The sequence below is a fragment of the Stegostoma tigrinum genome, chromosome 31, assembly GCF_030684315.1.
Source record: "Stegostoma tigrinum isolate sSteTig4 chromosome 31, sSteTig4.hap1, whole genome shotgun sequence".
Taxonomy (NCBI): domain Eukaryota; kingdom Metazoa; phylum Chordata; class Chondrichthyes; order Orectolobiformes; family Stegostomatidae; genus Stegostoma; species Stegostoma tigrinum.
Window position 1 is genome coordinate 35,229,047 of NC_081384.1, and position 12,144 is coordinate 35,241,190.

Consider the following 12,144-nt stretch of genomic DNA (forward strand, 5'->3'; position numbering starts at 1 on the left):
TTGCGAAGGATAGGCCTGGCCTCGTTGCCGCGGAACGCTCCAAGTAGTTGGACCGTTCCGTACCACCCGTCCTTCATGGAGAAATTTTTGAAAGGAAACACCTTTGACCACAAGGCCGTCAGGCAGTGGTCCGCACGTAGTATCCTCGAGACCCTTCGGGAAAAGGAGAGTGTGGATCCCGTCGTGTGGTTCCCCACGCAGACTGCCAAAGTCATTTGGCAGAATGCCTCATCGCCAGAACTTTCAAACAAGCACAAGGACATTGCTTGGCTGGCAGTGAGAGGGGCTCTGCCAGTGAGATCCTTTATGCATGCCCGGAATCTCTGCGCCACCGCACGCTGCCCTCGAGGTGGCTGCGGGGTGGACGAGATTGTCGATCACCTCCTTCTGGAGTGTGCCTATGCGCAGGAGGTCTGGAGGGGGATGCAGCGGTATTTGTCGAGGTTCGTCCCGAGCAGCTCCGTGACACGGGACTCCGTGCTCTACGGGCTGTTTCCCGGGACGCACACCGAGACCAACATCAACTGCGCCTGGAGGACCATCAATGCCGTGAAAGACGCTCTTTGGTCTGCCCGCAACTTGGTCTGCCAGCTGAAAGAACTGACCCCGACCGAGTGTTGCAGACTGGCGCACTCCAAGGTCCAGGACTATGTGCTGAGGGACGCGCTAAAGCTTGGGGCAGCCGCCGCCAAGGCGCGGTGGGGAAAGACCACGGTATGAAACCACTCATCCAGAATAGAAAAAAGGGCCCTATCTGGTAACTGTGCCCAGCTGGTGCCTTCCCCAATTGGTCAGGGGGCCAACGGGGACTGTGCGGGGAGACGACTGCCGGTGTGTTTTCTTTGTTTTGTTTTTTTTCTTCTTTTTTTCCTTTAGTTGGTGTACGTACCTCCTGGGTAACCCGGAGCGGCTTGCATGACTGGGTAGGTGTATAAATATGTTTTATTTTTTGTACATCTTATGAATAAAGTATATTTTTTCAAATAAAAAAAGTGACGAAACGTCTGAAAACAAACCTTCCAGTTCAGCAAGCAAACTCACATCCAGAACCTCAACCTGAGCTACAAATCTTCTCAAAACTCGCTAAATTCTATCAACGATGCCAGACATGATCTTACCACATACATCTTACTTTAACTCTACAACATGTGTGCAGTAGTGTGCAATAACACACCCACCTTTGTATGTGTGCTTATACTCAGTGTAATGTCCTCTTCCTCTGTTTACATGTCCACTGCCAGTGTATATTCATGTCACCTCCCATGTGTACATGTATCTGGTAAAAATGACATACGGCATGCTTGGCTTTATTGTTAAGGGAAATCCGTGCAAGAGTCAGGATGTCTGTTGCAGCTTTATAAGACTTTGGTTAGGTCACACAGAGTATTACATTCAATTCCAATTGTCACATAACAGGAAGAATGTGGAGGCTTTGGACAGGGTACAGAAGAGATTTACCAGGATGCTGCTTGGATCAGAGAATATGTGCTACAAGAACAGGCTAGAAAAATTCGTGTTGTTTTCTCAGGAGCGACGGAAGCTGAGGAGAGACTTGATAGAAGTCTTTAAAATTATTAGATGCATAGATAGGGTTGGGGGTCAGAAATGTCTCATACAAGGGGGCATGCTTTTAGGGTGAGGGTGAAAGTTCAAAGGAGATGTCAGGGGCAAGTTTTTAACACAGAGGCCAGAGCATACTGCAAGGGGTGGTGGTGCGCGCAGTTAAGGGGCTTTTAGAATAAGCACATGAATATGCATGAAATGTAAGGATAAGAACCGAAGACAGAAAGAAAGGATTAGTTTAATTTGGCGTCATGTTTGGCACATCGTAGGCCAATGAACCTGTTCGCGTGCTGTACTGTTCTGAGCATCTGTCCAAAGCCTGTACAATGTCAACTCCCAGATAATAAAATGTGAGGCTGGTTGAACACAGCAGGCCAAGCAGCATCTCAGGAGCACAAAAGCTGACGTTTCGGGCCTAGACCCTTCATCAGAGAGGGGGATGGGGGGAGGGAACTGGAATAAATAGGGAGAGAGGGGGAGGCGGACCGAAGATGGAGAGTAAAGAAGATAGGTGGAGAGGGTGTAGGTGGGGAGGTAGGGAGGGGATAGGTCAGTCCAGGGAAGACGGACAGGTCAAGGAGGTGGGATGAGGTTAGTAGGTAGATGGGGGTGCGGCTTGGGGTGGGAGGAAGGGATGGGTGAGAGGAAGAACCGGTTAGGGAGGCAGAGACAGGTTGGACTGGTTTTGGGATGCAGTGGGTGGGGGGGAAGAGCTGGGCTGGTTGTGTGGTGCAGTGGGGGGAGGGGATGAACTGGGCTGGTTTAGGGATGCAGTGGGGGAAGGGGAGATTTTGAAACTGGTGAAGTCCACATTGATACCATATGGCTGCAGGGTTCCCAGGCGGAATATGAGTTGCTGTTCCTGCAACCTTCGGGTGGCATCATTGTGGCAGTGCAGGAGGCCCATGATGGACATGTCATCAAGAGAATGGGAGGGGGAGTGGAAATGGTTTGCGACTGGGAGGTGCAGTTGTTTGTTGCGAACTGAGCGGAGGTGTTCTGCAAAGCGGTCCCCAAGCCTCCGCTTGGTTTCCCCAATGTAGAGAAAGCCGCACCGGGTACAGTGGATGCAGTATACCACATTGGCAGATGTGCAGGTGAACCTCTGCTTAATGTGGAATGTCATCTTGGGGCCTGGGATGGGGGTGAGGGAGGAGGTGTGGGGACAAGTGTAGCATTTCCTGCGGTTGCAGGGGAAGGTGCCGGGTGTGGTGGGGTTGGAGGGCAGTGTGGAACGAACAAGGGAGTCACGGAGAGAGTGGTCTCTCCGGAAAGCAGACAGGGGTGGGGATGGAAAAATGTCTTGGGTGGTGGGGTCGGATTGTAAATGGCGGAAGTGTCGGAGGATAATGCGTTGTATCCGGAGGTTGGTAGGGTGGTGTGTGAGAACGAGGGGGATCCTCTTGGGGCGGTTGTGGCGGGGGCGGGGTGTGAGGGATGTGTCGCGGGAAATGCGGTCAAGGGCGTTCTCAATCACCGTGGGGGGGAAGTTGCGGTCCTTAAAGAACTTGGACATCTGGGATGTGCGGGAGTGGAATGTCTTATCGTGGGAGCAGATGCGGCGGAGGCGGAGGAATTGGGAATAGGGGATGGAATTTTTGCAGGAGGGTGGGTGGGAGGAGGTGTATTCTAGGTAGCTGTGGGAGTCGGTGGGCTTGAAATGGACATCAGTTACAAGCTGGTTGCCTGAGATGGAGACTGAGAGGTCCAGGAAGGTGAGGGATGTGCTGGAGATGGCCCAGGTGAACTGAAGGTTGGGGTGGAAGGTGTGGGTGAAGTGGATGAACTGTTCGAGCTCCTCTGGGGAGCAAGAGGCGGCGCCGATACAGTCATCAATGTACCGGAGGAAGAGGTGGGGTTTGGGGCCTGTGTAGGTGCGGAAGATGGACTGTTCCACGTAACCTACAAAGAGGCAGGCATAGCTGGGGCCCATGCGGGTGCCCATGGCCACCCCCTTAGTCTGTAGGAAGTGGGAGGAGTCAAAAGAGAAGTTGTTGAGTGTGAGGACGAGTTCCGCTAGGCGGATGAGAGTGTCGGTGGAGGGGGCCTGGTCGGGCCTGCGGGACAGGAATAAGCGGAGGGCCTTGAGGCCATCTCCATGCGGAATGCAGGTGTACAGGGACTGGACGTCCATGGTGAATATGAGGTGTTGGGGGCCAGGGAATTGGAAGTCCTGGAGGAGGTGGAGGGCGTGGGTGGTGTCACGGACATAGGTGGGGAGTTCCTGGACCAAAGGGGAGAAAATGGAGTCCAGATAGGTGGAGATGAGTTCGGTGGGGCAGGAGCAGGCTGAGACGATGGGTCGACCAGGGCAGGCAGGTTTGTGGATTTTGGGAAGGAGATAGAAACGGGCCGTGCGGGGTTGGGGAACAATGAGGTTGGAGGCTGTGGGTGGGAGGTCCCCTGAGGTGATGAGGTCATGAATGGTGTTGGAGATGATGGTTTGGTGCTCGGGTGTGGGGTCATGATCGAGGAGGCGGTAGGAGGTGGTGTCGGAGAGTTGGCGTCTGGCCTCGGCGATGTAGAGGTCAGTACGCCATACTACCACTGCGCCACCCTTGTCTGCGGGTTTGATGGTGAGGTTGGGGTTGGAGCGGAGGGAGCGGAGGGCTGCCCGTTCTGCGGGGGAGAGGTTGGAGTGGGTGAGAGAGGTGGAGAGGTTGAGGCGGTTAATGTCTCGACGGCAGTTGGAGATGAAGAGGTCGAGGGAGGGTAGGAGGCCTGGGGGTGGTGTCCAGGAGGAGGACTTGTGTTGGAAGCGGGTGAAGGGGTCAGTGGAAGGAGGGTTGGGTTCCCGGTTGAAGAAGTAGGCATGCAGGCGAAGACGGCGGAAAAACTGCTCTATGTCCGACCGTGACTGGTATTCGTTGATGTGTGGTTGTAGGGGGACAAAGGTGAGCCCCTTGCTCAGGACTGACCGTTCGTCCTCAGTCAGTGGGAGGTCTGGGGGGATGGTGAAGATTCGGCAGGGCTCAGGGTGGCTGTCTCCTCTGGGGTTGCAGGCTGTGGAGGTTGCCACCCTGAGCCCTGCCGAATCTTCACCATCCCCCCAGACCTCCCACTGACTGAGGACGAACGGTCAGTCCTGAGCAAGGGGCTCACCTTTGTCCCCCTACAACCACACATCAACGAATACCAGTCACGGTCGGACATAGAGCAGTTTTTCCGCCGTCTTCGCCTGCATGCCTACTTCTTCAACCGGGAACCCAACCCTCCTTCCACTGACCCCTTCACCCGCTTCCAACACAAGTCCTCCTCCTGGACACCACCCCCAGGCCTCCTACCCTCCCTCGACCTCTTCATCTCCAACTGCCGTCGAGACATTAACCGCCTCAACCTCTCCACCCCTCTCACCCACTCCAACCTCTCCCCCGCAGAACGGGCAGCCATCCGCTCCCTCCCCAACCTCACCATCAAACCCGCAGACAAGGGTGGCGCAGTGGTAGTATGGCGTACTGACCTCTACATCGCTGAGGCCAGACGCCAACTCTCCGACACCACCTCCTACCGCCTCCTCGATCATGACCCCACACCCGAGCACCAAACCATCATCTCCAACACCATTCATGACCTCATCACCTCAGGGGACCTCCCACCCACAGCCTCCAACCTCATTGTTCCCCAACCCCGCACGGCCCGTTTCTATCTCCTTCCCAAAATCCACAAACCTGCCTGCCCTAGAAGTGTCCTCCGACACTTCCGCCATTTACAATCCGACCCCACCACCCAAGACATTTTTCCATCCCCACCCCTGTCTGCTTTCCGGAGAGACCACTCTCTCCGTGACTCCCTTGTTCGTTCCACACTGCCCTCCAACCCCACCACACCCGGCACCTTCCCCTGCAACCGCAGGAAATGCTACACTTGTCCCCACACCTCCTCCCTCACCCCCATCCCAGGCCCCAAGATGACATTCCACATTAAGCAGAGGTTCACCTGCACATCTGCCAATGTGGTATACTGCATCCACTGTACCCGGTGCGGCTTTCTCTACATTGGGGAAACCAAGCGGAGGCTTGGGGACCGCTTTGCAGAACACCTCCGCTCAGTTCGCAACAAACAACTGCACCTCCCAGTCGCAAACCATTTCCACTCCCCCTCCCATTCTCTTGATGACATGTCCATCATGGGCCTCCTGCACTGCCACAATGATGCCACCCGAAGGTTGCAGGCACAGCAACTCATATTCCGCCTGGGAACCCTGCAGCCATATGGTATCAATGTGGACTTCACCAGTTTCAAAATCTCCCCTTCCCCCACTGCATCCCTAAACCAGCCCAGTTCATCCCCTCCCCCCACTGCACCACACAACCAGCCCAGCTCTTCCCCCCCACCCACTGCATCCCAAAACCAGTCCAACCTGTCTCTGCCTCCCTAACCTGTTCTTCCTCTCACCCATCCCTTCCTCCCACCCCAAGCCGCACCCCCAGCTACCTACTAACCTCATCCCACCTCCTTGACCTGTCCGTCTTCCCCGGACTGACCTATCCCCTCCCTACCTCCCCACCTACACCCTCTCCACCTATCTTCTTTACTCTCCATCTTCGGTCCGCCTCCCCCTCTCTCCCTATTTATTCCAGTTCCCTCCCCCCATCCCCCTCTCTGATGAAGGGTCTAGGCCCGAAACGTCAGCTTTAGTGCTCCTAAGATGCTGCTTGGCCTGCTGTGTTCATCCAGCCTCACACTTTATTATCTTGGAATCTCCAGCATCTGCAGTTCCCATTATCTCTGATACAATGTCAACTCCCTCTGTGTTTATGTACACTGTCAGTGTGTATTAATATCCACTCCTTGTGTATATGTGTGTTAACTCTCTCTGTCTCTTCTGTATAGTTATGTAGGTGTGTTATTGTCTGATCCCCAGGCGGCGCTCCGTGCTCTGATATTAGAAGTCCGGGCGGGGTTACAAATTGGGAATGTACTTTCTCTCTCTCTCTATCCGCCTCGCTCCTTAGTGTTGTAAAGATCTTCGTGTCGGCGGCTGCTTGCTTCGCTCTCACAGCACAGTGTCCGAGCCTGAGCAATGGGAAAGCACAGCCTGGGAGCTGGCTTCATCGCACTGCTCGCTGTCCTGTGCACGACCACCGTCCGGGGTAAGTGCACCTTGAATACAAGAAACTATCTTTGCAATTAGTTCATGTGAAGGAGCCGGCGGCAGTAGGAAGGCACGGTGGACGGGTTGAGGATCCTAAGGGAGAGGTGAAGTATTCCTGGAGTGGACTTGCCCCTGACCACTGGGATCAATGTCTGATTAATAATAGCTAGACTGATACCACTCCATTTAAATACTAGCAGCTGTGTTTTAAAGATTCAGTTTCATTTGTGAAATTAACATCTGGGTGTTTTTAATTTCCAGTATGAAATATATCAGAAATGTACATACTGTCAAGTTAAATGAACTTGGATCAACAGCTAAAAATTTAAATCATGTGGCACTTTTTTTTGAAATCTGTACATGAAATATATCTCTAGAAGGGGATGGTAACAGAACAGGGAAGTCTTGAGGTGCAATGGGTGGTGGGCTGGAGGGGACAAAATGTGGCGATTCTATGAATACCTACTGAACGGTGCAATTCTAAAGACCATCAAAGAAGATGAGAGGCCAACTTTTTTTTCATGGAAATCATTGAAGGTGACTGGACTGATTAGCAAAGTGTAAAAATCTTGAGCTTTCTAAATAGAAGCAGAGTACAAAAGTTAGGACATTGTTAAACCTTGTATAAACAGTTTTGGAATACTAAGAATGTTGAAGGCTTTACAGAGGGTGTACAAGAGATTTGCTAAAATGACTGCAGGTTGAGGGATTCAGGGAGATGAGGGCCAATGGACAAGAGAAGCTGGGATGTTTTTCTTGGAACAGTGAAGCCTAAAGGTTTGGTCAAGGTGTCAAACATCATGAAGGGCTTCAAAGCAAGTAACTGTTTTCAGTGACTGAAGGGTTATGAGAAGCCATAGATTGAAGGGGGTTTTTAGAAAAAAGAATTCAGAGGAGACATAAGGGAAATTTTTATGCAAGGAGTGGTAAGGATTTGGAATACACTGCCTGATAGGAATCAATAGCAACCTTACATTTATATTTGAGAGAGAAAATATTTACAGGGCTGAAGGAAAAGGCCAGTGACTGGGGCTAATTGGATTACTCTCAAACAGGCAGCATCAACTTGATGGGCTGAATCACCTTTACATGCTGTACAATTCAAAGGCAGTGAGCTTATGTAATTGCAAACCTGTTGGACATGGGGTGAGGGATAAATGGTGATTTTGTCTATTATACAATAGGAAACATTATTAGTGATTGTAGGAATCAATATAATTCTGTCTTCACTAGGTTACAATGTTTGAATTCAGGCTAATTTCAAACAAACATCAAAGTACATGGAACAGTACAGCACAGGAGTATGCCCTTTACAGTCTGCACCAACACATGATGCCTCTCTAAACTAAAAAATGTTTTGCCTGTACATACTCCATATCCCTCTATTCCCTGCTGATACATATATCTGTCAAGATGCTTCTTAAATATTGCCATTGTATCTGCCTCCACCACCTCCTCTGGCAGTGCATTCCATGCACTTACCTCCCTCTTCGTAAAAAAAGACTTGCCTCTCACATCTCCTGTAAACATTCCCCCTTTTACCTTTAAACCTATGTTCCCTAGTAATTGACTTTTCTATCCTGGGAAAAAGGCTGTGACAGTCCATTCTATCTATGCTTCTCATAATTTTGTAAACTTCCGTCAGGTCATCTTCAATGTTCAAGTAAAAACAAAACAAGTTCATCCAATCTCTCCTCATAGCTAATGCTCTCCAAACCAGGCAACATCCTGGTTAACTGTTTCTGTGCCCTCTCCAAAGCACCAGATCCTCCTTTTAGTAAAGTGGTGTCCAGAATTGTACAAAATATTTCAAATGTGGCCTCACTAAAATTCTATTTTCACTGTTCTTACTAAAATAACAGCTGCAACATGACTTGCCACTTCCTATACTCTGTAACCCGACCGATGAAATCATCATGAAAGCTCTCTGATGAAGGGGTTAGGCCTGAAACGTCAGCTTTTGTGCTCCTAAGATGCTGCTTGGCCTGCTGTGTTCATCCAGCTTCACACTTTGTTATCTCAGTGAAATCAGGCATGCCTTATGCCTTCTTGATCAGCTTATCCATTTGTGTTGCCACTTTCAGAGAACTGTGGACACCTTGATCACTCCTTATGTTAATGCTACTAAAGCTTTGCCATTTACCGTTATAAAATGGTTCATTTGAAAAACAAAATTCCCAAACCAAAAGTAGCTGTGAACATAATTTTTTAGACCTCCAACTTGCATTTATGGACTGCTTTTAACTGTAGGACAAACCAGATACGAAGTCGAGTCATTATCTCATCAGCACAACTTGTTTCCAAATGTCTCAGCAAAGTTTAAATTCCTGTTCCAGACTAGCCTTTCTGTTCCAATTAATCTTCTTATAAATGCTTGCAGAAGCAACATTTGTAACGAATTTGGAATTATATTTTCGCAGAAGTGCTATAAATGTATGGGGAGTCTTGGAAATCTTTGACAAGGTGAAAGATTATGATAATCATAATTATGAGGTAGCAGCAACTCCACAGTTTACAAGAGTGAAACTTTTCTGCCTCTATCCTATCACTTACTGCCATTTACTGTCATCACTGACCTAGCTAACTCATGGTTCCCTAAAGCTTTAGATATGAAATGTTCATCCTTATGTTTAAGTCCCTTTGTGTCCTTGCAGCTCCTTCTCTAACATCATTGTGTCCTCGGTAAACTACGTCAGGAGATGCCTACGCTGTGGCCTTTCTCTAGTTAGTCTTTGTACACTTCCAGTAGGTCTGGGTTAATCCCATTCCACAAAGTCTAAATCAACTCAATTGTTGGGAAATAGCGATCATAATATAAACGAAGTTTGAAATAATGTACTTCACAAACATGAATTTTAAAACGAAAAATAGCCAAACACATAGGTATGAGGGGGGAACTGGTAATGGTTCATTAGGTAAATAAATTAGAAATGATGTTGATAAATAAAGTGGGAAACATTTAAAGAAACAATTCAAAATATTCAACACAAATTCATCCCTTTTAAAAACAAAAGTTCAGCAAGAACATTCTGTCCATGGTTTACGAAGGAGTGTAAATTCAGTATTGGATTAAAACAAGAGACTTTGCAAAACATGTTAATAAATCTGAGGATTGGAAGTGTTTTGGAAATCACAAAAGTGTCACCAAAAAGATGACAAAAAGAGAAAAGATAGAATTTTACAAGGAAATAAAAAGGAAGAGAGTAGCTGAAGTAAATGTTGGTCCTTTAAGCAGAGACAGGAGAAATCATCATATGAATAAATTGCAAAGACATTTAACCAATATTCTCTCTGATGAAGGGTCTAGGCCCGAAACGTCAGCTTTTGTGCTCCTGAGATGCTGCTTGGCCTGCCGTGTTCATCCAGCTCCATACTTTGTTATCTTGGATTCTCCAGCATCTGCAGTTCCCATTATTTCTAACCAATATTCTGAACCTGTTTTCCCTATACAAGACCTAAATTATGTCCTGGAGATAAAGGATGAATTAAGGGCTATTAGGAAGAAGAAACTTGAGAAAATGTAGATCCAAAGAACATAGGAGTTGGAGCAGGCCATTCAACACTTCAAGCCTGCTCTGCCACTCAATGTGATCATGGCTGATCCTCCAATTCAGTACCCTGTTCTCACTTTCTCCCCATAATTTTGACCTCTTTAGTCCTAAGAACTATATTGAACTCTTCCTTTAAAACATTCAATGATACATCTTCAACTGTGGCAGATAAATCCTCAGGCTCACCAAACACTGGGTGAAAACTTGCATAGTCTAAAGACAAAGGATCGGAAAAATTTAAGAGATAGTAGGAACTGCAGATGCTGGAGTATCTGAGATAACAAGGTGTAGAGCTGGATGAACGCAGCTTGCCAAGCAGCATCAGAGGAGCAGGAAGGCTGACATTTCAGGCCTAGACCCTTCTTCAGAAATGAGGGAGGGGAAGGGAGTTCTGAAATAAATAGGGAGATGGGGGAGGCGGAAAGAAGATGGGTAGAGAAGATAGGTGGAGAGGAGCCAGACAGGTCAAAGAGCTGGGGATGGAGCCAGTAAAGGTGAGTGTAGGTGGGGAGTTAGGGAGGAGATAGGTCAGTCCAGGGAGGATGGACAGGTCAAGGGGGCAGGATGAGGTTAGTAGGTAGGAGATTGGATTGGGGCTTGAGGTTGAAGGAAGGACGGGTTAGGGAGGCGGGGACAAGCTGGGCTGGTTTTGGGATGCAGTAGGGGGAGGGGAGATTTTGAAGCTTGTCAAGTCCACATAGATACCATTGGTCTGCAGGGTTCCCAAGTGGAATATGAGTTGCTGTTCCTACAACCTTCAAGTGGCATCGTTGTGGCACTGCAGAAGGCCCGGGATGGACATGTCATCTGAGGAATGGGATGGTGGGTTGAAATGGTTCACGACTGGGAGGTGCAGTTGTTTAGTGCGAACCGAGTGTAGGTGCTCTGCAAAGTGGTCCCCAAGCCTCCGCTTGGTGTCCCCGATGTAGAGGAGACCACAACGGGAATAGCAGATGCAGTATACCACATTAGCAGATGTGCAGGTGAACATCTGCTTGATGTGGAAAGTCTTCTTGGGGCCTGGGATGGGGGTGAGGGGGGAGGTGTAGGGGCAGGTGTAGCACTTCCTGCGGTTGTAGGGTAAAGTGCCGGGTGTGGTGGGGTGGAGGGCTGTGTGGAGCGGATGAGGGAGTCACGGAGAGAGGTCCGTCTGGAAAGCAGATAAGGGTGGGGATGGAAAAATGTCTTTGGTGGTGGGGTCAGATTGCAGATGGCGGAAGTGTCGGAGGATGATGCGTTGGATCCGGAGGTTGGTGGGGTGGTATGTGAGGATGAGGGGGATTCTGTTTTGGTTGTTATTGCGGGGAGGGGGTGTGAGGGATGAGTTGCGGGAAATGCGGGAGGCATGATCAAGGGCGTTCTCAACCACTGGGGGGGTGGGGGGGAGTTGCCGTCCTTGAAAAACAAGGACATCTGAGATGTACGGGAGTAGAATGCCTCATCCTGGGAGTAGATTTCGCGGAGGTGAAGGAATTGGGAATAGGGGATGGCATTTTGCAGGAAGGTGGGTGGGAGGAAGTATATTCTAGGTAGCTGTGGGAGTCGGTGGGCTTGAAATGGATATCTGTTTCTAGGTGGTTGCCAGAGATGTTATCAGAGAGGTCCAGGAAGGTAAGCAAGGTATTAGAGATGGTCCAGGTGAACTTAAGGTTGGGGTGTAAAGTGTTGGTGAAGTGGATGAACTGCTTGAGCTCCTCATGGGAGCACAAGCGGCGTCAACACAGTCATCAATGTAACAGAGGAAGAGGTGGGGTTTAGGGCCAGTGTAGCTACAAAAGAGGGATTGTTGCATGTAACTTACAAAGAGGCAGGCATAGCTTATGCTCATGCCACCCCCTTTGTCTATAGGAAGTGGGAGGAATTGAAAGAGAAGTTGTTGAGGGTGAGGATGAGTTTAACATTTTCCCAGGATCTGATAGTCTGAAGGGTTCAAAA

The 12,144-nt window shown here is 49.3% G+C and overlaps 1 protein-coding gene across 1 annotated transcript in view; it reads left to right on the forward strand.

Moving 5' to 3' along the window:
- The first annotated feature begins 6,518 nt into the window (after positions 1 to 6,518).
- Positions 6,519 to 12,144, forward strand: part of LOC125466419 (integrin beta-3-like) — a 77,542-nt gene continuing 71,916 nt past the window's right edge. The window contains exon 1 of the mRNA XM_048560899.2: positions 6,519 to 6,656. Coding sequence (XP_048416856.1) covers positions 6,587 to 6,656 — 70 coding nt within the window. The 5' untranslated portion in view covers positions 6,519 to 6,586. The remainder of the gene's footprint in view (positions 6,657 to 12,144) is intronic.